The 26,641-nt window shown below is 40.3% G+C and overlaps 2 protein-coding genes across 3 annotated transcripts in view; one reads left to right on the forward strand and one right to left on the reverse strand.

The window, feature by feature from the left end:
* POLH (DNA polymerase eta) overlaps positions 1–4,604 on the reverse strand; it is a 33,738-nt gene extending 29,134 nt beyond the window's left edge. Inside the window, exon 1 of the mRNA XM_032409756.1 lies at positions 4,301–4,604. The gene's annotated coding sequence lies outside the window, so the exon portion shown is untranslated. The remainder of the gene's footprint in view (positions 1–4,300) is intronic.
* Positions 4,605–4,688: 84 nt separating this feature from the next.
* Positions 4,689–26,641, forward strand: part of XPO5 (exportin 5) — a 52,783-nt gene continuing 30,830 nt past the window's right edge. Inside the window, exons 1-14 of one of the 2 annotated variants that reach the window (XM_032409757.1) lie at positions 4,689–4,983; positions 6,409–6,530; positions 7,439–7,511; positions 8,444–8,581; positions 8,721–8,903; positions 12,402–12,428; positions 12,828–13,013; positions 13,860–13,936; positions 17,126–17,225; positions 18,437–18,520; positions 19,244–19,369; positions 20,989–21,079; positions 22,484–22,612; positions 23,939–24,057. In XM_032409757.1, the coding sequence (XP_032265648.1) occupies positions 4,879–4,983; positions 6,409–6,530; positions 7,439–7,511; positions 8,444–8,581; positions 8,721–8,903; positions 12,402–12,428; positions 12,828–13,013; positions 13,860–13,936; positions 17,126–17,225; positions 18,437–18,520; positions 19,244–19,369; positions 20,989–21,079; positions 22,484–22,612; positions 23,939–24,057 (1,560 nt within the window). In that variant the 5' untranslated portion in view covers positions 4,689–4,878. The remainder of the gene's footprint in view (positions 4,984–6,408; positions 6,531–7,438; positions 7,512–8,443; positions 8,582–8,720; positions 8,904–12,401; positions 12,429–12,827; positions 13,014–13,859; positions 13,937–17,125; positions 17,226–18,436; positions 18,521–19,243; positions 19,370–20,988; positions 21,080–22,483; positions 22,613–23,938; positions 24,058–26,641) is intronic. The other variant, XM_032409758.1, reaches the window with a different exon arrangement.

The following is a 26,641-nucleotide window of genomic DNA, read 5'->3' on the forward strand; positions in this document are numbered from 1 at the left end:
TTGCCAAATGCATTATAATGAACTCTCAGGATCTTTAACTATGGACATTTTTAAGTCTTTTGTCATTTAGAGTTGTTTGCAAATGTGTTTCATCTTCAGAAATTCATGTAAAGGACACTGATAAGTACTCTAGAACACAGGTTCTGATAACTTTTAGATCATACCACTGAACTGGGTAAGAACTGACAGGACACTAATAGAGAAACTGATGGTTTCATAAAACTTAACAAAAAATCAACAAGAATTCCATGGGACTGAATGAACTGATGAGGATGATTATAATTTTTATGACTTTTTGTATGAAACATTGTTGGTTCTTTAATGTTTTTTTCGTTTTAAAAAACCTCTTTTCTTAAGCTACCTCTGACTTATAGCAATTTGGTAAAGTATACTTTTGAGAACACAGATGAAACAATTACTTTTTCTCCCTACCTGATCCCTCCAGAACTAAAAAATGTCAGTGAATATTCTTATTTTCGTGGGAATATAATTATCTGCATAATCTGTTCATCTTGTAACCGGACACAAAGGGAAACATTGGTTATATTACCCAGACTTTCAGTGGAATGTCATATTTGAGAAAGACATACATAGATATAATAGTTAAGGAACTAAGGTTGACTTTATGGAGCCAATAAAGCCCCTTGAAAAATCAGCCTGCTACCTTGCTTACAGAGTTCCCAATAGCCTTCCTAAGGAAGGTCACTTCCTGGCAAGCCCAGGAACCTCAGGGTGTTTTAGGAACCTCAAGAAGAGAGGAATTCACCTAAATTTATAGGTATTGCAGGCAAGACCTACTGGCAGGTTTCTGGATTGGCTTCCTGGCCTTGAGAGGCTTTTATAAATTCAATCTGAGATTCCTTATGAAAAGTTCCAGCAAAGCAGACTTGAAAGTCTATATGGTCAATTCTTGCTGCAATGATGTAAATTCTTACTGCAATTATGTAAATAATCAGCCAAATTTAATGAGATTAAACTTATTTTACAAATTAGCCTTACTTCGACTATCTCTGATAGAAATGGGGGTGATGGTGAGACAAAGAATGTTTTAGTAATATACCTTTGTGGGTATCAGATTCTGTCGCTGTTATTTGTCTTTGAGGTTTTGTTTTCCACCTCTAAACTGAACTAGATCCTGAATTCTTCTAGTTTCCTCCAATATTTGGCTACAACTCTCCAAACTAACATTTCCAAGTGTTATCCCACCCTTCTGACTTGGAAACACTGGGAACTAAAATTGCCCTTTCCCAAAGCCATGCAAGCTGAAATGGGACTTGATATAAACTTAAGAGAAATCACCACAATAGTTCGTGTATAGACAATTTTTGTGCCTGTTACTGTGTGGGCCACTCAGAAAAGATCGCCAGAGACATTCAAACTGCAAACCAGGAAAATCTAAGATTGCCACTGTCTGCCCTCATTTCCATCTGAAGATGCTTTGAACCTGACATCTAGAAATCTTCTCAACTGGCTGCCTTCAGAACTCAGAAACTGGGATTATAATCTCCTCCAAACATTAACCTTTGTTTTTATTTTTGTTTCCATAGACATACCTCTTATTAAATGCCTGAAGCAAATACTTCCACCATGTAGGCCTGTTAAAAAAGAGACAGCAGGCCCAAAATGGAGTCACTTATACTAAGCCCATGTCACCAAACCAAGACTGAATACCTAATCTCAGTTTTAGCCCCTCCCAGTCTGTAATCTTAACCTGTCAGTCTGGAATTTCCTGGTCAGCATTAGTGCCCTGCCTTCCCCCAAAGAAAGGTGGCCTTGCTTGAAACAATCCACTCTTTGACAGTAACTTTCTTGTCATGCCCCCTTCTGCCTCTGAAAGTCTTTCATTTTGTACAGCTCTTGGGAGTTTCTTTTTGTTAGATGGGATGCTGCCCAATTCATAATCTTTGAATAAAGCCAGTAAGATCTTTACATTTATTCAGTGTTTGTTTTTTTTTAAACAGGCTTAACTTGGGGAACCCACCTGCATGACCACCTTCTGAAATGAGACACAACCTTTTAATTATTCTTAGGACTAAGAAACTGGTTCCATTGAATATGAAACAATCTAGCAACTCAGGACAGGCTCAAACCTACTTATACCATATGGCTGAAGATGTTAAAATATTTCACAATATTACCCAAATCCTTGAACAGATTTCCAGGGCTAGCTAAATAGTCAGGATCACTGACCTATTTTCATGGCTGGACCCTTTCAAGTTTGGGACAATAGCTAGAGACTGGATTTCAAACTATGGCCTGTATAATTATTTATATAACTTTTAACATACCAGCTATCCAGGTAGTTAATGTCCTCATCATTGACTCTGACATCACAGGGTAGATTATTATGTAAACCCTGACAGTTGTTCTCCCCCACCCCTTTTTCATAAGGGAGATGCCTGATTTAAGCTTGGATTGCTGAGGCATCTGCTCCAAGATAACTATCTTGAATAAACACATAGGCAGCCAAATGACTAGATAAAGTGCCAGACCACCTCCCCCAGCTAAGACTCCTTTGTTTTAGAGTTCTTGGTTGATTTCAATTAACTGGCCATTTTTTGGGTGCTTGGTTTTTTGTTTTCCATTTTCTCTCTTCCTGTACTTTAAATTCCCACCTTTTTTTTTTTTTTTTTTTTTTTTTTACTTTTTTTTTTTTTTGAGGGGGGGGAGGGGGGGCGGGGCGGACGGGGAGAAGAGAGGGAGAAGCAGACTCCCAACTGATCAGGGAGCCCCCCACAGGGCTCAATCCCAGGATCCCGAGATCATGACCTAAGTCAAAGCAGACACTTAACCGACTGAGCCACCCAGGCTGCCCCTCCTGCTCTTCTTTTTTAAATTCACTGATGAAACTCTTGATCGCCACCCTCAATCCCAGTAAAAGCAGAACCCCCGGCCTGTTCTAGCTTGCTTCCTCTCTACCTGTAACTGTGCTGTGTGCCCAACTGGTTTGTCTTGTGAGCTCCAGGGCTTGTAAGGAATAAACTTTTTTTTTTCTTTCAAAGTTTCCTGCGAGTCACTGCTAAAGGGTGTCCTGCAATCATACTAAGAACCATAAGAACACTGGTTTGGAAAGAGATGTCTGTGGGAAGCTCACTGGAGCCCAGGTGAGTGCCCCCAAACATTTCTAACCCTAGCATTACGATCGCTAGGCTGAGATAGCACAAAACACATCCATACCAATTAAATTAGGATGTCTGGTGGTAGAACCAAAATATCAATGCTACTTAAATATTATTTTATTTAAATTTATTATTTTAAAGCATTATTACTAATAGACCAAGAGAGCACAAAACAGGGTGTGACCTGGGCATTGTGATTTTTAAAAGCTCTCCAGGCAGTTCTAGTATGTAGCAGAGATTGGAAACAACTGACCTAAAGTAAATAAGATACTTATGGAAACACCAGTAATTCATGATTTAAATATGAGAAACATAGGTTATACAGTTGAGTAAGCACTGGACTGTATTTAAAAAGGTCAACAATTAACATTCACCTTGAGAAAAGTGGCAGGCAACTAAGAATGACAGAAGATTACTGGAAAGAAAACAATGAATAAAAAATCTGAGTAATCAAGGCATTAATTCCTTATAAATTTCACTCACTGAAAACTGGAAGAATGTGTAACTTTAAACATTTGTAAGTTAAAACCATAACATGTCAGAAATCACCTTGCTTGAAAGGAAGTGGTTTTTGTGTTGCACTGGAACAGATAATGCCAGAATAAAAACAGTAAACACATTTTCTCACACACATACACATACACCCACATCCACCCCCACCCCCACCACGGAAGTACCATGCTAGATGCAAATAGCAGAAATGTAGTTTGAATAGGAAGCAGTGATTTAAGTCCAGCAAACATTTTACTGAGTAAACAAACACAAAACCCAATATGCAAACTTCAACAGATAATGAAGCTGCTGAAGTGTTCAATTTATGTATTATGCTGGAGAAAGCAAGAGCTTTTTAAAAATGGAATAATGAAATACACTCGCTGCCAAAAACCCCCCTTCCCGAATAAGGATTATACTGTTTTGAAGTCTTACATGTAGCACTTCAAATGATCCAAACTGCACAAGCCTTCAATAATTGTAATTATTCACCTAGCGAAAATGCCGTTTTCCCACAAGAAAATTCCTCTTAGGGGACCATACCGGGGCCTTACGTCTCAGTGAGCATGCGTTTGTTTCACCGAATTTGGGTCCAACGTCACCACCAGCCACTGCTATAGCATAAAACCAATAGCCAAAATATTAAAAGTCTGAAAACAGCGATACCGAACGGTTCTAAATCCTCTTACCAATGTAGCAAGCACCTGGAAAAACTGCCAACCACGGACGCCAAAGATGCCGGGCTCGCTGTCCACTGGAAGAGGAAGGGGTCCTGAATATCTGCCCCCTTTCCGGGACAGGACCAGTCGGTTTCGAGAGCTTTATGCCCCGTGCTGTCGGAGAAACGGACCAGAGGTCACGGACGACCCTTGACTGGGGAGCCGTCCGCCCTACCCCACCGGTCTAGGGAGGCTTTGCGCGCTCAGCGGCCAGCCCTCAGAACGTAGATTAGACAGCGCGCGCAGCACAAAAAGCCGTTGACGCGCCTGCGCACTGCTGCCCTTCCGTCCTCCGCTCCGCCCACTGAGAAGAAACCGTCACCCCGGAGCCGCCACTTCCGCGGGCGCGTGCGCAGTGGCGAGTCGGGCGCGTGCGCAACCCCCGATTCTTCCAGGCTGGAGCTTCTGCAGCTCACGCTCCTCCTCCCGCTCCCCACCCCCCAGCCAGCCGCGGCCCGGTACCAGCGTGTGGTCCCGCGAGGGGAGCGGTCGGTACCTCGTGCTCACGACACGACCGTGGTCCGCGCTCGCGGCGCGTGGCACTGGCCATGGCGATGGATCAAGTGAACGCGTTGTGTGAGCAGCTGGTGAAAGCGGTGACGGTCATGATGGACCCCAGCTCCACCCAGCGCTACCGGCTGGAAGCCCTCAAGGTAGACGGGGTCTGGCGCCCCGGGCCTGCCCCAAGACCCTCCCCCAACCCCAGCGGTCCTCCCGCAGCCCAAAGCCCTGCTGGTTTCCCGCCCACGCAGCCCTTGGACCTCCTACCGCAACCCCGGGGGGCCTTAGCCTTTCCCCTCCCCGCCCTCCGCGCCTCTTCTCACTCCGGGCTTTCTCTGCTAACCGCGCCTCCCCTTCTCTCGGGACCCTCCGGTTCCTTGCTGCTTCTCATCTCATTACCACTTCCCACTGCCCTCTCCTCTCCTTTCCCCACTTCTGTTCAGTCTTGCCCGCACCACAGCCGGATGCTTCTATTTTATTACCCCAAGCCCCACATCCCCTAGGCTTCCCGTGGCGCACGTGCCCATCACGTCCCCAACACCAGCTACATTCTTGACAGTCTCCCCTGCATTAAACGTTTCCTTGCACCCTCCTGACCCGTCCTAGTCGAGCTCCAGCCCCCTAATGCCACTTTATTTACATTCTTACACCTCTCACTAATCCTCTCTGTGTCTTGGGTTATTTCTGGGCTAATTCTCACACACCCTCCTCCCATGTTCTTTTACTGTGTTCTATTCTCAGGCTATTTTGCGCAAAGATGAACTTCTACCACTTACTTTGCATTTTAACAAGGGCACTTTGGTTTCCTGAAAGTAGTTTTCTTGAATCCGGATGCTCAGCTCCTGGGACTGACTCTTGTGTTGCAGTTTGGGAATGCTAATACAAATTGGGATGCTAATAAAATGTGAACTTATTCCCACATCAAACTATGTGTGTAGGATGTGAGAGATGACCATTAGGAAAAACACTTGTGCATATATATTTTTTTAAGTTTTTATTCAGTTAAGTGCTGTGTATGTTTTAAATGATGTAACTTTATAGAGTGAACATCATTTGGGGAAAACTTTACTTTTAAAAACATACAGATGTCTGCCACAGGATTTGGAATGAGAAACAGTTGGGTTCTATTAGTTTGGTTTTTTGCTATAAAATATTAAAAATATACGCAAAAGTAAAGGGAATAATACTACAATGATCTTGTATATACCCCTCACCTAAATTCAGGAGTTATAAAGATTTTGCCACATTTGCTTTATTCCTTCCCCCCACCTAACTTTTTTTAAAGCAAATGCTAGAAATTGTCATTTCATCCCTATATACTTCAGGGGTATATCTCTAACAAATGATTTTTTACTCCTTTAGGTCAGACTTTTTTCAACATTATTTGGCCATAGCATGGAAAATTTATAACTATCAAAGTGAAAGGAATGTTTATCAGTTCTTTACTCATATACTATTGGTCTAGATTCTGCAGTTTAAAAATGTAGCTCAGGTTGGAGTTCCGTAAGATGCAGTTTTTTAATTTTTTAATCCCCACTCTCTCTTGCCTCCTAAGGGAAATACTTTTTTTGTTTCAGTTTTGTGAAGAGTTTAAAGAAAAGTGCCCTATCTGTGTCCCCTGTGGCTTGAGGTTGGCTGAGAAAACACAAGTTGCCATCGTCAGACATTTTGGCCTTCAAATCCTGGAACACGTTGTCAAGTAAGGAGCTTTTGGACAGTACCACTGAAGTCTGTGAGAGAGCAAATCTTTATTTCTTATATAACTCATAGAGATAATCTTTAGGTGAGTAGAAAAGAACAATCTCCAAGAAGAAAGGAGTGATCCCCAAGAGATTATCACAGCCTCAAGAGTACTCTTATTTAAGACTTAACCTTCCTCTTTTTCAGTTTTTTCATCCATGTAAAATACATGGTACAGTCAAAGCATTCTACATATATTATCTGATAGTGGTTCAGTCAGTATTTATTGAGCTGCTACTATATGCCAGCAGATCTCAGTCTTTTTAGAATAATACAGTGTATAGGTAATAAATCTCTGGTTAGGCATTGTACTTTTAATTCTTTTTTTTAAGTTTGAGTGTGTTCTTTCTCTGAATGGCAAATCTGAAGCAGGATTATATGAGAAAAACTGAAAACCCTTCCTAACTTGAGTCTCCTACCCCTAGCATCTATCAGAAGAATCAGCTTTTAAGACTTAGCCATAGTTTTTGTGTTTTGTGTTATTCATAAGCCAGCACCAGAAAAAGAGGAATTAGTGGTATCACCGTTGCATTTTCTGAAAAGCAACTACATTTGTTGCAGTTGTCCCAGGTGTATATTTGCTTTTGACCTATCAGTAAAATCAAGAGGAAAAGCTAATCTGTGCACAAATCCTGTGTGAATTTCAAATAGTGGACCACTTCCTATATAGAACTTTTTCCCAAGAATTTTTCTGTTGTCAGCATTTTAGTTGAATATAGAGTGTTCTTGTCCATTCTTTGAAGGGTACAAAATCAAAAGTATAATTTCTTGGTGAAATCACTAGCATAATATAACACAGAATCAAAGCTAGTCTCTTATGAAGACTTCTAATGTGGTTCTCTTGACCTTACACATTTTGGTGGCCAGGTTTCGGTGGAACAGCATGTCTCGATTGGAGAAGGTCTATCTGAAGAACAGTGTCATGGAGCTGATTGCAAATGTAAGGAATGATTGGTTGGAACACTTGTGTTTCAGAGGTAGTTTAGACTAAGGGTGACTTCTTTAGCATTTATGTAAAAACTAGGTCTACATAGGTCAAACAGCATGCTCAACAGGGCAGAGAAGATGAAACATTTTCAGCAAATGAACAAGATTATTAGATCTAAATTAGATTGCACTTTGCTGTTTGTTTCCTTTTATTCCAAACCGAATTACTGTATGATTTTAACAATACAAAATATGCAGTATGAATTAGTATCAGGAATTAGGATATGACTTTAAACATGCCTAAAATCCACAGCCTTTTTTCTTTTTTTTACAAATGGCATGAAAAGTTGAATTCCCACCTTTTCCTCTCCAAAGTTGAGTGACTTTAATAGAAAAAAATCCCCTTCAAAACTATTTATCATTTTAGGATTTGTATTTTGCTGGTTCTTGGGAAACTTGATAGAAATCCTAATTCATTAATCTCGCTATCAAACTCCAGAAGAACAAAGTCCCAGGAATAGTTTTTTTGGTCTTATAATGCTAGAACTATCAGTAAAATATTTAGTTTTGCTTCCCAAACTCTCTTATTTTATCAGCTTCTTATTGTCCTCCTTCTTTCTGTACTCTTCTACTTTGGCGCTCTTACAAAATGAAATAGTATGAGAGTCTCTTCAGTTTGTAAAGGAAAACGATGTCTTCCTTGCTCTGTGTGACAGTCACTTTATTAGCTGATGCCACCCTTACTTAAGCTTTAAGTGAGGAAAATGGTTAGTGAGAATGCAGGACAAGTGACTCAGACCTGGAGAGCAGGTTTGTTTACCCCGTTTAGTTTAAAAGCAAGCCTGCTGAGGAGTTGTGTACACTTTCACAGTGCAGGGTTTTGGGTTTTTTAGGTTTCTTAAATTCAGTCTTGCAAACCTCTTACTATCTCTTATTCTTTTTCAGGGAACACTGAATATTTTGGAAGAAGAGAACCATATTAAAGATGTTTTGTCTCGAATTGTAGTAGAAATGATCAAGCGGGAGTGGCCACAGCACTGGCCTGATATGCTAATAGAACTGGACACCCTTTCCAAACAAGGGGTATGAAATATAACTATATTAGTTCCGTTTATTTTGGGGGGCTGTTCTGGAGTTTGTTTTGTCAACAGAAAAGAGCTTTTGGGCATACCTATAGTGAAAAAGAAGTTTCAGTTTAATTAGCTTATTTCTATTGATACAGGAAACACAGACAGAATTAGTGATGTTTATCCTTTTACGACTGGCAGAGGATGTAGTGACCTTTCAGACACTACCCCCTCAAAGAAGAAGGGATATCCAGCAAACATTAACCCAGAACATGGAAAAGATCTTCAGTTTTCTACTTAACACGCTTCAAGAAAATGTAAACAAGTACCGACAAGTGGTAAGGGCTACCCCACCTCCCAAAAGTTCTATTTTCTAATATGAGTGGTTTTGTTGTTTGTTTTTTTGAAGTTAAAATAATCTGTCAGCAAGGAATTAGGATGTCTAGTTATTATAAAATGGTTTCCTTTTGCAAGCAAAAGAGAAACAGATGACAGGAAGAACTGGAACTAATTTTCCAAGAAACTCAGGTCAGTGAGTTCCCATGTTAAAAAAATAATCCTTTATAGTAAGAAACTTCTTAAAACAGTATAAAAATTGTTAATTCTTAATGTTTAAAGTATTTAAAACCCGGATTTCCGGTAGGTCAGCGTAGCATCCCTGTTAAATTTTGATGCCATATTTAGTCCTGGTCCCTTTTGCAGGAAATTGCCAGGTTTTATTTATCTTGACCACATGATTCTTGGTCCAGATTTCCCCTGCTACCTGAAAGAAGAGCGTTCCCTTGAAATCTTTTGTAAGCCCAAATAGCATAGAATGAAGAAGAAATTACCATTAATTTATATGGAATAATTTCTGAACATTCCCACATCCAAAAAATAACCTCTCCTTAGCTTTTATGACACCTTAGGGACACATCTTGCTAACAGGCACACAAAATAAGTCAAGATAAAGCGCAGATGCTCCCAGACACAGTTCAAAGCTATGGCAGCTCCATGCGGAGATGCTGAGTGTAGTTCCTGGGAAAGGAACTTAGTGGTACCTCTGTAAGGTCTTGCTGTAAAACAAATATTGAAAGCTATTTTCGCTTTTTGCCTTTCTTTAAAGTAAAAGCAGAAAATCCTCCTCGGATTTCTTTCAGTTAAAGAAAACAGCTACTAATGTGGGTCTTGTGAAAAATCAAAGTTTCATAACACAAACTTTAAAAAGTGGGAAATACCTGTATTTTATTCTTTCTGGGAAGGTATTCTGCAGAAGAGGGCAAGCCAGATACTGTGTTTCCAACCATTGTCATTTTTAACAGAGAGCTTTCAGAAGAAAGCCATGTGAAAATTAATCTAGTACAGTAGTTCTCAGCAAGGGATAGTTTTGTCCCACATGTTATCACAGCTGGGGGGTTGCTGCTGGCATCTAGTGGGTAGAGGCCAGGCATACTGCTAAACATTCTGTAACACACATAATGGTTCGTCTACAATAAAGAATTATCCAACCCAAATGCCAATAGTATTGAGGTTGAAAAACCCTGATCTAAGGATGCCTGGGTGGCTCAGTCGGTTAAGCCATCCAACTCTTGATTTCAACTTAGGTCATGATCTCAGGGTCAGGAGATTGAGCCCCACGTTGGGCGCCTCACTGAACGTGGAGCCTGCTTAGGATTCTCTGTCTCCCTATCCCTCTGCCCCTCTTACCCCACCTAAAAAATAAAAGGAAAAGAAAAACCCTGATCTAGAATTCTTATATGTGCTTATTCACAAAATAGGATTAATTAAAATTAGTTATTTTTTACACCCCTGGCAATTTTTTTTTTTTAAAGATTTTATTTATTTGACAGAGAGAAAGGGATCACAAGTAGGCAGAGTGGCAGGGAGAGGGAGAAGCAGGCTCCCTGCTAAGCAGAGAGCCCGATGTGGAGCTCAATCCCAGTACCCTGGGATCATGACCTGAGCCGAAGGCTGATGCTTAACCGACTGAGCCACCCAGGCGCCCCAGGCCCCTGGCAATTTTTAGAGAAGTATTAGATACTAACACAAATGATGGGAAGGTACTTTGAGCTGTTGGGGTGGGGAGAACTCAGAGTAAGTACCTAATATATTGCCATATACTTGTTTGCACTTTGTGTGTTACTTAATCTTCAGAACAACCCTAAGAGTCAGAAAGTATAGTCTCCATTTTATGGATGAAGAAAACAAGGTCCAGAGAATAATTATTGAAGATGCCCTAATAAATGGTGGTGGTGAACTTAAAGTCCCATTCTATAATGGCCTGTTTCCCCTAGAATATCTCCCCAAGATTTTTCAAAAGAAAATGTCAGGAAAATACTTGCACTTAAAAACTTAGGTGTATTGAGGGTGAAGGAGGTATTTTTTTTCCTTTTCACCTAGGAGATTTTATCTGTGGGAGAAGGGGGACAAATTATGACTCCTTAGATGCCCCAGCAGTCTAGCCAGCATGCCTGCGCAGGGCTGATGAGTGATGGTCTGAGACGTTAGAAACACATCCGCTGCAGTGTTTTTCTTTAGCCTCAGTTTCAGTTCCCTTCATCTGTTAAACCAGACTACCTCTTGTGTCCAAGACCAGAGCACACCAGGAGCTGTCTTGTGTACCTGGAACAACGTCTTTTGCTTGAGAAGTTGCATCCCTTCTTCCATTCCTTCTCTCCTTTCCTCCCTTCTCTCTTTCCATCTCAGCTTCTTACTCCCTTCCCTTCCCCTTCTCGCCTTCCATCCCTTCACCTTCCCAGTTGGGGGGGGGGGGGGGGGGGTTGAATGGTAAACGCGACAGGATGAGTAGGCTCGCTGTCCCTGTCCAGTGACCTGGGCCCTGGTCCAAGGGGACCTACAGGATCGGAGTGGGAGTGAAAAATTGTTGGAGAGGAAAGACTGGACTTGGCTCTTGTCACTTGGATTCCTTTTCCTTCTTGGACAGCATCAGTAGATGCTGGTGTGAGAGGGTTCTCCTCTCTGCCCATTAACACCTCTATTCCGTCACTGATGATGAAGACTTAATACTTGTCCTTTATTAACAAACGTATTTTTTAAAAGTTGAAAAGAGGAATTGTAGAACAAATCCTTTATAGTCCTAATGGCAGTGAGTTTTTCAGGTGCTTCAAAAGTTGTTATTCCTGCTTCTGTTCCCCTTTACCTGTCTTCAGGAGTTATTCTTCATTTTAATTTCAGAAGTTTTTTGGAAAATAATAGTTTTGTACGTGTAAATTATAAGCATTTTGTAATATTTATGGAATTTGAAGTATAAGGGTAGAAATCAGTTATAATTGTACATTTACTGAATGGACATTATTTTTATCTATTCAGCATGTGATATTTTTGTGTGTGTGATTTTCCTGTGTTATGTCCATACATACATGGTCATAAATTACGTTCATTCAACTTTGTCTCGCTTTTTTCCATTTATATTACATCATTTCAGTATTCTTTTGCTAGTTATAACTTGTCTTTATTTGAATATGAAAAAATGCTCATACTTTGTTTTGAATTATATTTCTTTGATCCCTAGCAGTGTGGAGCCTTATTTATTCATCTGTTGTATTTATTTCTAAACAGTGTGCTTTGAAACTGTCTTTGTGGACTTAATGTTGTAACAAATTTGTGTAAGCTCTTTAGATACTAACTTTCTGTCATATTGCTAAAATTCAAATAACCTTTCCTTAGGGGAAATAGTAGCTAAATTTTCTTAATGCACTTGTATTCTTTTCCAAGGTTAAAAGTGGAGTCTGTATTTAAAATCATTATTCAAGGGACTTTATTAAGTGGGTGGAAAGTTACTTACATAGCCTTTTGCTCATTAAAAACATTGGATCCTTATACTTCTTTTCTTTCAGAAGACAGATAATTCTCAGGAGTCAAAGGTAAGAGCTCTTGTGGAGTTGGAAGGAGACTTCTTTGAGGCTTTCAGGTACAGAGATGCATATACCTAGTGGAGGGTAACCTCAGCCTTGGTTTAGATGATCACTGAGCAGTGGTAGAAGGGAGTTAGAATTGCCGTATTTCCAGTTTATCAGAGGAGATGAAATGGCTACATGCGCCAGTATGATCTCATTGACAGACACTGAGAATGCTGTTGTTTGAGAAGTTGTGCATCAAAAGAAGACCTTTGAGTGCTCTGTCTGGCTGTTACATGAGTACGTTTTTTTAAAAAAAATTGTTTTCTTTTTAGAATTAGAGAATAGGAGGAGCTAAGGTATAACCACAGCCTCTTTGTCTGTTAGTGAGGACTTAATGATTAAAAGTTATTTCTTTTCACGCAGGCCCAAGCAAACTGTCGAGTAGGAGTCGCAGCGCTGAATACTCTAGCAGGCTACATTGACTGGGTGTCCATGAGTCATATCACTGCTGAAAACTGTAAGCTTTTAGAGATGCTCTGCCTGCTTCTGAATGAACAGGAACTTCAGTTGGGAGCAGCTGAGTGTCTTCTCATTGCAGTCAGCAGAAAAGTAAGTTACCACTTCAAACTGACTTATCCTCAGAGTCTCTACAGGGTGTGTATGTGTGTCTAATTGTACGTTGTGGCAGAAAGACATTGGAAAGTTAGGGATTTATTTTTACCTGACACCAATTTAATTATCTGCCTCCAACCTCTTTGGACTGTAGTTTGCCTGTATTCTAGGGATCCATTGGCAGCATATACAGAGATGTGTTAGACTACCTTATTTTTGAAATCCCTATGAATCTTGGCACTTCACACTGAAGAAACAAGATGAAAGTAATACTAAAATTTGGGGCCCCTGGGTGGCTCAGTCGTTAAGCGTCTGCCTTCGGCTCAGGTCATGATCTCAGGGTCCTGGGATCAAGCCCCACATCAGGCTCCCTGTTCGGCGGGAAGCCTGCTTCTCCCTCTCCCACTCCCCTTGCTTGTGTTCCCTCTCTCGCTGTGCCTCTGTCAAATAAATAATAAAATCTTTAAAAAAAAGAAAGTAATACTAAAATTTAAAACTCAGTGTTATGTCAAAGAATCTTAGGTGGTAGCTACACTGGCTTTATATTGGCCTGGGCTAATAAATGGGACTGTGACTCTTTTCTCTGTAGGAATATTATCTTTAGATATAATTTACTTTGTTTTCATATCAGCGTTATTGCCCAACACATTTAAAAATAGAAGAGATAGAAATCCAGTTTTGATTTTAAAGAATTGGCCTTTTTTCCAGTGTTTAGTTTGCCCTGGGACTGTGAGAAATTATGAAGTCAGTATATTTGATTATATAGGTATAGAAGATGTTAGTATTTGGAGGTTTTTAATAACAGAGTTTGTATTACCTGTGTTTCCCTAAAATTGATTCTAGGGCAAGTTGGAAGACCGGAAGCCCTTGATGGTCTTATTTGGGGATGTTGCCATGCATTATATACTCTCTGCTGCACAGTGAGTATCTACTCTTCTATGTGTTTTCTGATTTCTTTGTCATTTCTGTAGTTTATACCAATATATCTGAAGTTCCTATCTGAATATTGGCAGTCAGTTGACAGTGTTTTTAATTTGAAAGGCAGTCTTAAAGGAACTTTTTAACCTTTTTAAAGACTTTATGCTGGAAAGAAGTTGTGGCCGTTGACTCTATACCCAGTCACTTTCACAGTTTTCCCCATTCTTCCCAGACAGCTCATCTCCTTGATTCTGTTTGCTTCTGATGATCCCCAAGCCTCCTAGTAGCACTGGTGCCTAGGCCTGAGAATGCTCTGATCTTCTGGACCAGAGTCTGCCCCAGGGCCTGCCTTGACTGCAGAACTCCAGACGCTGCTCCCTCCTCTCCTGCTCAAAGTAATCAATGCCTAAAGTGCTGAGGCTCTTGGAAGCAGCAGGAACAGTGTGTTCGATGAGAAATGTATGCATGGGACCTGCAAACACATTCTGTGTCCTAAAATAATGGCTTCCACTTTCTTTCATTTTTAACTGCTTTGGAAAACACTTGACCATTTCCTGATATGTGTTTCTTACTAGGAAGGCAGGTAGAACTGTACTACAAAGACAGTTAAAGCTGTCATAGCATCTTCTTTTTTTTTTTTTTGGATACTCTTCTCTTAGTCCCAGGGACAAATGAAAAGATATGAGATACACATGTATTACTTAAAATCTCTTACTGTCCATTCCAACACAGCTTTTATGATGGCTTTCTTTTCTCTGCAGACTAGCTCTGTTTTTAAGGGATCCTTTTAATTAAATTCATAACATGTCTTTTGGATGGCCACTGTAGTTGACTGTTCCCCAGGCCCATTTCTTAGTTCCATAGAAACCATGACATTCACACTGAGGTGTCCCATCTCTGTTGTGTTACTTACTGGTACTGGTTAGTAAAGCTATGATTCGAATCAGGCAATCAGACTCAAGTCCTGCACTAGAAACTGTAATGCCGTATTATCCCTCAACATGGCTAGAGCCCAGGTCTTCTTACCCCGAGGCCCATGCTTTTTACATTATACTCTGCCTCAGGAACACAGCTAATATGACTGCTGTACACACTAGTTATTACTAATTCTTACTAGTGTGAATAGTCCTGCATCATTTCAGGTCAGGTTTTGCCACCAAGTAAGTTATAATTTTTCTTTTTTTTTTTTTTTTTTAGGGATGCCTGGGTGGCTCAGTCGGTTAAGCATCTGCCTTCAGCTCAGGTCATGATGACAGGGGCCTGGGATCGAGTCATGCATTGGGCTTCATGCTCAGCGGGGAGTCGTCTTCTCCTTCTGCCTCTGCCACTCCCCTGGCTTGTGCTTTCTCTCTCTGACAAATGAATAAATAAAATCTTAAAAAAAAAAAAGATTTTATTTATTTTTATGAGAGAGAGAGAGCGTGCATGTGCATGGTAGGAGAGGGGAGGAGCAGAGGGAGAAGCAGACGTGAGCCAGGAGCCCAATGCGGGACTTGATCCCAGGACCTGGAGATCATGACCTGAGCTGAAGGTAGACACTTAACCGACTGAGCCACCCAGGCACCCCTTTTTTGAAGAGTTATTTGGATTCTAAAATAGTAGCTAAGGGATTACACATCTGAACTAAATGACTTTGAGAAGTGACACACAAAGTTATGTTTTTATTTATTTTTTTAAATTTTTTTAAAGATTTACATTTTTAAGAGCAATTTCAGGTTCACAGCAAAATTCAGCACAGGTGCAGAGCTTTCCCATGCTCCCCCCACATGCGTAGCCTCTCTCATTAACAACATCCCCAACCAAAGTGGTACATTTGTTACAATTGATGAACCTACACTGACATTATAATCATCCAAAGTCCATAGTTTACTTTAGGGTTCACTTCTTGGTGGTGTACATTCTGTGGGTTTCAACAAATGTATAATAACGTGTATCATTACAGTATCTTACAGAGTATTTTTACTGCCCGAAAAATCCTCATTGCTCTGCCTATTCATCTCTCCTCTCCCACCCCAGCATCTGGCAACAACTGATCTGATCTTTTTACTTTCTCCATAGTTTTGCCTTTTCCAGAATGTCATATAGTTGGAATCATATAACCTTTTCAGATTGACTTCTTTCAGTTGGTAACATGCATTTAGAGCTTTCCCATGTGTTTTTATGGCCTTGATAGCTCATTCCTTGTTAGCAGTGAATAATATCCCATTGTCTGGTTGTACCGGTTTATTCATTCACCTATCAAAAGACATCTTGGTTGCCTCCAAATTTTGCCAGTTATAAATAAAGCTGCAATAAACACCTAGATTTAACATGTTATAAACACACAGGTCTTTGTGTGAACGTATTTTCAACTCCTTTGGGTAAATACTAAGAAGCATGATTGCTGGATTATTAAGAGTATGCTTAGTTTTGTAAGAAACTCAAATTGTCTTCAAAGTGGCTATACCATTTTGCATTCTCACCCGCAATGAATGAGAGTTCCTGTTGCTCCACATCCTCCACCACCATTTGGTGTTGTCATTGGTCTGGATTCTGGCCATTCTAATAGGTGTGAAAGGTATCTTATTTGAATTTGCAATTTCCTGATGACATATGATGTGGAGCATCTTTTCATATGTTTATTTGTCATCTGTTTATCTTTGATGAGATGTCTGTTAAGCTTTTTGGCCTATGTTTTAATCAGGTTGTTTTCTTATTGTTGAGTTTTAAGAGTTCCTTATATATTTTGGATAACAGTCCTTTTTTAGATGTGACTTTTGCAGATAATTTCTCCCAGTCTGTGGCTTGTCTTTTCTTTCTCTTGATTATAGCCCTTTTAATTTTGTCAGTGGTGTAAGGAATTGTTACATGCTTTCCTACGCATCTCTCTTTAAGTCCTCCCTGGGTATCAACAAATGCCTATAAGTATATGCATTGTTGTATGCAGTCATGCTTAGAGTTTACATTATTAATCCAAAATACTTAAGGACCATATAATGTGCAGAACTAGAGTGTTTCTTTGAGGGGTAAGATTGCATTGAACCCTGTTCCTCATATTGATCCTTCGGTGTTTGGTTTGAGTTTTTTTGGTTTTTTAATTTTAATAACAGAAATTTGAATGTTGAAGCACAGACCACATACAGCTCCATTTGGTGGGAATCTTTTTGGTTCTCTTGATGTGCAACTAATCACACTATTTTCTCATCTTACAGGACTGCTGATGGAGGAGGCTTGGTAGAAAAACACTATGTCTTCCTGAAGAGACTCTGTCAGGTGTTGTGTGCTCTGGGCAATCAGCTGTGTGCATTACTGGTGAGCACTTACTTTCTGGAGAGTTTCAGGGCCATTTGAACAGAGCATTTAGAAAGTTATATTTGTATAATGAGTGGAACATGCCATTAATTTTAGCCTTGTGGAGCATTGCCCTACAGGTTATTTCATACAATTTTATAGATTAAGTTATTGTAACAGGGTTTGAATGATGTAAATTTCTTTTAACAAGTCAGTTATTGATGTTAACAGGAAACATCCACATCTGTTATTCCATAAAGTCAACATTACTATTCTTGTGAATTTTGGTACTTATAGAACATCAGTTTGCTGAATGCATTACCCTTTAGAGTCCTATTAGATCATGAAATATTATGTGTTTGAATAAACAACCCTTTTCCCAAATTTAAAGGATTGTATTATTGATCATAAAAGAAAACTTTAGTGTGATTGACCTAGAAATACCTGTCTTGAGGGAAATATTTAATAACTCCTAAGTTGAGAGATAGGACATTGCTACAGACATTTGCGTCTGATGTTATCCCTTTTTATGGTGGTTTGGATGGCTAGAGAGGATAGAGCTTCAGACATACGATATATACCATCAAGTGGTTGTTTAATAGATTTGGTCACAGAGATATGAATAGACTAGGTGTGAAGAAATAATACAGATTTTTTCTTTCTGTGATTTCTGAAATGAATGCTCTTTTTCATTTTAGTATTTGACTACAGAATGAGTTTTAATGATGATGATTAAGGAGGTAAAGCACCTTTCCTCTTTTTAGCCCTTGAATTGATGCCTTCCTTAGGTCACAAGGAAGTATAAAGTCCTTTCACAACTGAAATTTGTGAGGGTTTAAGTTCTCTACAGTTGACCCTTGAACGACACAGGTTTGAACTGCATGGGTCCACTTAGACACATATTTTTTGATAAATACATGCAGTTCTGTAAATGTATTTTCTTTCTTAGAATTTTCTTAATAACTTTTTTTTTTTAGCTTCCTTTATTGTAAGGACACAGTATATAATATATATACAAAATATGTGTTATGTGTTAAATCAGTTTACATTATCAGTAAGGCCTCCGGTCTATCGGAGGCTGTTAAGTTTTGGGGGAATGAAAAGTTGTATGTGGATTTTTGACCCTTAGCCCCCGTGTTCAAGAGTCAGCTGTGTTTGTTACCCTACTCCTCCCACTATCCTCTTCCACCCCCCATCAACGTCACTGATGTAGTGGTCTTTTTGTCCCTCAGGGTGTGGATTCTGATGTAGAAACACCAGCAAACTTTGGAAAATACCTGGAATCTTTCCTTGCTTTCACAACCCATCCAAGTCAGGTAAACGTTATGTAGGCAACGTCTGAAAATTTTAGTTAGGTAAACCAAAATCAAGCACTACGGCTTGAAATAATTAGCAGCTCAGTGTTTAAAATCCTGACTCTTAAGGCCCTAGGAAATAACTCTAGTGTGATTTCATTAAGAGAATTGTTGAGTCGTCTTCCTGAGCCAGGTGTTGCACCATCTAGGTCAACAGCTTTTTCCCTCAGGTAATATTCTGCTGATACTCAATCAGATGTGAGGTGTGTCTTGGGTGATTTGCTACCAAAGGCATTTTAAATGCAAAAGTCTAATTGATTGTGTTATAAAATTAATTTCACACATTTAAGGTTTTCCTTGTAGTACCACCCTGAGATTCCCATATCCTTTTTTGCCCTTAAAGTGGTAGAAGGGTACCTGGCTGGCTCAGTCGGTAGAGCATGCAACTCTTTTTCTCCAGGTTGTTCGAGCCCCACATTGGGCATAGAGCTTACATAGAATAAAAAAGAAGAAAAAGTGGTAGGGCTTGGCTGACACTCCAGGAATTAAACCTGACCCATAGTTTGTCTTAACAGGCAGTCATTACTGATAGAGTACAATATGGACAGTTTCAAAGTATTATAGAGATTTATTTCCATGAAAAAATATTGTTAATAATTGTTGGGCTAAGTAATAATCTTGGTTATATAAAATCCAAATCCTTAAACTGAGGTTTTTCTTTTTTTTCCCCCCCACCCCCTTTAGTTTCTACGCTCTTCAACTCAAATGACTTGGGGGGCCCTTTTCCGGCATGAGATCCTATCCCGTGACCCTTTGCTATTAGCAATAATACCAAAATATCTTCGTGCTTCTATGACTAACTTGGTCAAGGTAGGCAATGGGAATCAAAATGTGGAATGGAATGCCTGGGTGGCTTAGTCAGTTCAGCGTCTCGATTTCGGCTCAGGTCATGATCTTAGGGTTGTGGGATCGAGCTCCACATTGGGCTCTGCGCTCAACAGGGAGTCTGCTTGGGATTCTGTCTCTCCTGCCCCTTCCCCTGCTCACTCGCTCATTCTCTCTCAAACAAATCTTAAAAAACAAAACAGGGTGCCTGGGTGGCTCGGTCGGTTGGGTGGTTCGGCTCAGGTCATGATCCCAGGGTCCTGGGATCGAGGCCCGCATCGGGCTCCCTGCTCGGCGGAGACCCTGCTTCTCCTTCTCCCTCTGTCTACCGCTCTGCCTACTTGTGCTCTCTCTATCTCTGTTAAATAAATAAATAAAAATCTTTAAAACAAAACAAAACATGGAATGTAGGTGAATACACATAATAAGACTTAGATTGGCATTACTGACAGCCCATTTTGGTCACCAAGATCCCATCGTTAGGCATATTATTCTCTTATTCACTAAGAAGAAGGCAGTCCAAACTGGTTATTATATACACTTTTTCATATTTTGGAGCACTTCATACAAAGTACTGGGCTAGGTGCTAGGAAGAAGAACAAGAGCTGTGACCCATGACCATGCAGTGGGATAATGCTTTTCCCAGTTTAAAAGCAGGCAGGGTGGCGCCTGGGTGGCTCAGGTGATTAGGCATCTACCTTCGGCTCGGGTCATGATCTCAGGGTCCTGGGATCGAGCCCCACATCGGACTCCCTGCTCACTGGGGAGCCTGCTTCTCCTTCTCACTCCGCTACTCCCTCTGCTTTGTGCTCTCTTGCTCTCTCCGTCAAATAAATAAATAAAATCTTAAAAAAAAGAACTTGGGTGCAGGAGCTCATGCATTTCAGTCTAATAATAATAATAATAAAAGCAGGCAGGGTGGAGCCAAGATTCCAAGATGAAGTCCTATGTGATTGTTTCTGAAGGTCTAGTGAGGGTCTGAAGGTGAGTGAGAAGGGAGGACGGAAAGTGGAAGCAAATTGCTCACCACTTCAGTAGAATTGCTTGTGAATTCCCTGAGATCTGCTAAGGCCTCTTGTAGCTGACAGATGCTTAATCTTGATTTGTAAAAATCAGAGAATGGCACCTATATAAGGGTCCTCCTATTTCCTCAAGGAATACACCTAGCACTTGGCACCCTGTTCTCATTCTCTGCCATGGTCTTCAGGACTTTTTGAGTGGAACATGCAAAGTTCCATGCTTATTCCCAGGGTTCAGCATTGAAGGACACAGATCGTTCTCAATTCTTTCTTGGTTATTGCATGCTGTATTAGCATTTTGTTTTGGGACAGGTTTATACTCAGATACCGTAAACACAATCCAGAACTTAATTCTCCCTGAGGAATCTGGAGGAGAACATCAAATGAGTTTTCTCTTATCTACCACTCTCGGAATTATTGGAACTAGGAGAAGACTGTGGACTTGGGGTAGACCAGAAGCTTATAGAAGATCTCATGCAAACCCTTAACTCTTCTTAAATTAAAAAGTGCTTGAGCTCCTAGAGTTTAAACCTCTTTGGGTAGGTCTTTTTTTTTCCCCTACCCCAATTATCTTTCTCTTTGCAGATGGGCTTTCCTTCTAAAACAGACAGCCCTAGCTGTGAATACTCTCGGTTTGATTTTGATAGTGATGAGGACTTCAATGCTTTCTTCAACTGTAAGTGATAGTAGCCTGGAATTTCTGCCAGTCATCTGAGAATGGCATCTAGTATTAGGAATCATGGTGCCTGACCCTTAGGGTTCTATATTAAAGGGCCCAAGATCTGGACAAGCAGCCTGTTTAATCTCTAGTTTCACATTGCAGCAGGTACTGGGATAGTGCTCATTCCAAGTGTAGTATTCTCTCTTGTGCGTTGCATTACACACACACACATGCATGCGCACATACACAGCCTTTGGACTTTGGCGTTTTGGCATAGTAACTATATGTAAGGCACTTGAATTTTTTTATACCTAGGATTAAATACTACCTTACCTTGCTGGTCTTCTAAAAAAGGAAAAACCCACATTCTGATAACCTAATTCTGTTCTGGGTTTTTTGTAGTCTGGCTGGTCCCCCCTTCCTTTTTTTTTTTTTAAATAACATCTTTATGAGATACAATTTGTTTACCACAACATTCACTCATTTATAGTATACAGTTCAGTGGTTTTTTCTATTTTCAGAGTTGTGCAACTATTGCCACAATTTGCGGACATTTTCATGACCCCAAGAATCCCTGTCAGCCATCCCCAGTCCCCTGATCCCTCCCAGCTCCAGGCAAACCAGTAATCCACTTTCTGTTTCTACATTTCACCTACTCTGAACATTTCATATAAACAGATTATACGATATATGGTCTCTTGTAACTGCCTTCTTTCACTTAGGGTTATGTCTTTAAAATTCACCCATATTGTGGCATGTATCAGTACTTTGTTTCTTTTTATTGCCAATATTTCATTGTATGGGCATACCACATTTTATTCATCCATTTCATAAGTTCGATATTTGAGTTGTTTCTACTTCTTAGCTGTTGAGAATAATGCTGCTATTGGGGTGCGTGGCTGGCTCAGTCAGAGTATACAACTCTTGGTCTTGGAGTCATGAGTTCAAGCTCCTCGTTGGGCCTAGAGCTTACTTTAAAAAAAAAAAGGAATAATGCTGCTGTACCATTTATGTACAAGTTGAGTGGACAGACATGTTTTTATTTCTCTTGGGTATATGTCTGTATTCGATCATATAGTAATGTCACGTTTAATGTTTTGAGGAACTGCCAGGCTGTTTTCCACAGCAGCCACACTGTTAACATCTGCACCAACCTAATCTTTTATTAATTCCAACAGAAATGGGAGACCGCTTTTAGTTTGCCTCTTAGAGGATTGAGCTGGTAGGGCGGCTTCCAGAGACAATTTACTTTTAAAAATTTCTGAATTCGTTAATCTTTATTGAACGTGTTACATTCAGAGCATAAATCTGCAGAACAGAGTCTCTTTGAACACTTTACTCCTGGGATGGATAAATGAATGAACATTAACTAAGTACCTCTTATCTGCCAGTTACTGATTTATGTCTTTCTCTTGGCAGCCTCCCGGGCCCAACAAGGAGAGGTAATGAGGTTAGCATGTCGTTTGGATCCTAAGACTAGCTTCCAGATGGCTGGGGAGTGGCTAAAGTATCAGCTGTCAACTTCTGTTGATACTGGATCCATGAACTGTAAGGTTTTTTTAATTTCTAAACATTAGTGAAGTATTATATCAAATATACATAGGAAATAAGCCTTGTAAGCCACACTTCAGAACAGCATGCTAATAAGCATTCGAAAATGATCTGTTTAAATTAGGGTAAAATCATGTCCCTGTCAGTCTTGCCTTCATTTTTCTTTCCTAACAGAATGAACCAGTTGCTCATTGTTGATTATATTACTTCACTGTTGGCACCATCTTATCAAATTGCATGTCTAGACTTTTTAAAGCTTTTCTACACAATTCTCGCATAGAACCACTCCTAAACTTAGAAAGAATGCCTTGTTGGTCAGGCATTATAGGAGCACTACAGGGGCTTTCTCTTTCACTCAGCCACCTCAAAGCCTTTGGAAATGCTGCTTTGTACAAAATCAAAATAACACTTCTGTACCAAATGCATAAGCCAGGTAACTTCTCTGTACTCCATGTCATCTGTCTATTGTCTTACTAATTAATGCATGCTGTGGGTGACAGGATTTAATAAAACAGGAGAAGGTATAAGTCACTCCTTTAGAAAGGTTCCATATTTATGGTCAGTTACCAGATACACTAGTTACTTGGCATTCATAGGATTTAACATTTTGTTTTGGGTATTCATAACTGACTCTAAAGGTCCATGGTATCTGGTAATTTGAATGTTTGTGGAGGCCCACATACGTTGCACCAAGGTAAAGCTAGTAAATGGGAGCACTATATGGAAGGAAGAAAAGTAATTCATAAATCTTTTTGCCTGTGCCTTGCTGTTTGATGTGCTTTGCTGATACTTACGAACTTGAAGGGTGGCACAGTTCTCTAGAACTTGGAGTTGTCGTGAGGCTACTGGATATGAAGTAGCATTTTGTTATCTTATATCAGGTTTTGTTTCTGTTTTTTTTTTTTTTGAAAGGATTCTTTATGGTCACAAATATCTTAATTATTTAGATTTTCATGGACAGGTTATAAAGGAGAGGAAGAGAGAGCTTAATTGATATTTATCAATTGCCTGTGTTTCTTGATGCTTACGTGTGTATTCTCATTCAATATTCAGAATCGTTTTACAGGTAGGACTCACAGAGGGAGTTCTGACAGCTCATTGTTAGAGGTGGAGGCAGTATAGGCCCCTCGTCTACTTTTAGTTCTTTTCTTTCCCCCAGGCTGAGAGGGATTAGATTATCCTAGTTCTTCAACTGTGAACTTACGTGATCTCTAAGTCCCCACTAAGTCCGCATTGTCTCTCTGTATCTTCTGTGATCCTGCAGTTGTGTGTGTGTGTGTGTGTGTGTTTATGTTTGTGTTTTAAAACCCTGTTCTCCTGCAGCTGGAACTGGAGAAGGCAGCCTCTGCTCCATCTTCTCATCTTCATTCGTGCAGTGGGAAGCCATGACTTTTTTTTTGGAAAGTGTGGTCAACCAGATGTTTCGGACACTAGATAAAGAAGTAAGTAACTGTTTCCCGTGCTCATTGCATAATAATTTTGATCTTTTTTTTTTTTAAGATTTTATTTATTTATTTGACAGAGACACAGCGCGAGAGGGAACACAAGCAGGGGGAGTAGGAGAGGGAGAAGCAGGCTTCCCTCTGAGCAAGGAGCCTGATATGGGGCTCGATCCCTGGACCCTGGGATCATGACCTGAGCCGAAGGCAGATGCCCAACCAACTGAGCCACCCAGGCACCCCGGTTTTGATCTTTTTAAAACTGACAGAGGGATAGGAAAATCTGTGGATGTGCGTCTCAGAGGAGGAAATGGAAAATCAGAGAGGTTAAATAACATACTCAAGTTCAAATTGCAGGTCTGACTCTAAGCCTACAATGGTCAATATTCATTTTAAGCGGATAATAAGATAAGCCTGTTCATATAGTGAAGCACAGGTAGGACAACTTTTGCAGGGAGGACAGCAGTGGTAATCTTGAGTTGGAAAATCTTTGGAGATGTTTGCCATTAAGCATCCTTTTCAGTTTATGGCAGATAGACCCAATATTCATGTTAGCTGATCCGTGTCCTCTTCCCTGAATAATCTGAATAAAGTGGTCTTGTTTTTTATGCTTCATGTGACCTATTACCCTTCTCTTATCTACCCTAGATGGAGCTGTAATAAATTGGGTTAAAATCATTGGATCGCTCATTTCAGGGTGATTATGTCTTAGTATATTCCAGGTTAGTTGTAGGAAAAATCTAAATCCCTTGAAGATCAGTGAGATATAGTGCTTTTTCTCACAAAAGGCATATTAACAAATTAGATCTTAGAGTCACTAACTTCATCTGCCTGTATATTGATTTGAGTTTGAAATGATGGTATTCAGAGTTTGTTCCAAAATTTAGGTAGGAAATCCTACTTGGATCCTGCATTTTTTACTAAATGAGCCCTTTTTCAGGTTTAAGTGGGACTATCTAATCAAGAAAGCCCTTTATTGAATCAAGGGAAATGGCCCTGGGGTTTCTTTTCCTGGCATTTTTTAAGTTAGACAACTTGATAGATCCAAATACTTGGATATGATGCTGTTGGAAAGCAAGAGAATGAAATGGTCAGGATTTATCAGGTGTTTGTCTTTAAAATGTACGAAAGGACTGGCAGTATTGCGGGGGGTGAGGGGTGCCTAGTTGGTTGTAGGCTGGATTGTATGATATGTCCTTGAATATGATGGTATTTGGTCAAAATGCAAAATATCAGTTGGTCAGAAAGTACAAAAAGTTTGGATTGTATATAAGAGAAAGATGTGGGCTGGAGACAAAGCAAAGGTAACAATTAGAAACTGAGTAGGAGTCAGAATAATTGGTGGGAGAAAGATAGTAGAACGAAATTCTTTTTTCCTCAGGAGAATCCTAGATTGTAGTATTCAGGCTTCTGTTAGTGACTTAAAGTAAACCTCTGACTCTCAAACCATTTTTCTTCACCAAAATTAAATGGGTCAGAATGAAGCATTCCTAATGAAGAGAAGTGAGTTTTTGGTGAATGTATATATGATGAAATTATTCACTACTTGTTAAGGAAGCTGTAACACTTTATATGTCCCAGGAGTGTGCAAGTGACAGAACTCAGCCTGTCACATTCCCACTTGCTGCTCTCAGTTTCTGACTCTGCATAGCATTGTCTAGTCCAGCAGTCTTGCACACTGCTCACTCTGCGCCCTCAATCCCCACCCTCACCCAGGGTCTGTCAGCAGCTCAGCTGGTAGCCTGTGAAAGAGTTTGACCAAGAGGTTCTTTGGCTAAAAGAGGTTTTTGTTTTGTTTTGTTTTTAAGATGTTATTTATTTATTTGAGAAAGAAAGAAGGCACACACAGGGAGAGAGAGAAGCAGGCTCCCTGCTGAGCAGGAAGCCCGTTGCAGGGCTCAGTCCTAGGACCTTGGGATCATGACCTGAGCCAAAGGCAGACACTTAACCGACTGAGCCACCCAGGCATCCCTAAAGATTTTATTTATTTGAGAGAAAGAGAGGGAGGGAGCACGAGTTGGGGGAGGGACAGAGGGACAAGCAGAGTCCCCAATGAGCTGGGAGCCCAACATGGAGCTCGATCCCAGGACCCTGAGATCATGACCTGCTCTGAAGTCAGACACTTAACCGGCTGAGCCACCTAGACGCCCACTAAGAGTTTTCTTTTTTTTTTTTTTTTTTTAAACTTTTCCCCTATTTTATTTTTTTAGATTTTATTTATTTATTTGACAGAGAGATAGAGAGCACAAGTAAGCAGAGAGGCAGGCAGACGGAGAGGGAGAAGCAGACTCTCCACCGAGCAGGGAGCCCGATGTGGGACTCGATCCCAGGACCCTGGGATCATGACCTGAGCCGAAGGCAGCCGCTTAACCGACTGAGCCACCCAGGCGCCCCGCCCACTAAGAGTTTTCTGAAAAGCCATTCCTCTCATTTGTAGTGGCATTAGCTGAGCTGCTAGCTTATATTTCCAGAAGACTTACTTTAACAATGGATTAATATAGGGAATAACTTTGGGTGGGGGGGATCACATCTTGAAGAAGACGAGGATTGATTTGCCTCAGATAGCAAGATATGAAGGTACGATATT

This window comes from Phoca vitulina, unplaced genomic scaffold (assembly GCF_004348235.1).
Source record: "Phoca vitulina isolate PV1807 unplaced genomic scaffold, GSC_HSeal_1.0 scaffold11, whole genome shotgun sequence".
Lineage (NCBI taxonomy): Eukaryota > Metazoa > Chordata > Mammalia > Carnivora > Phocidae > Phoca > Phoca vitulina.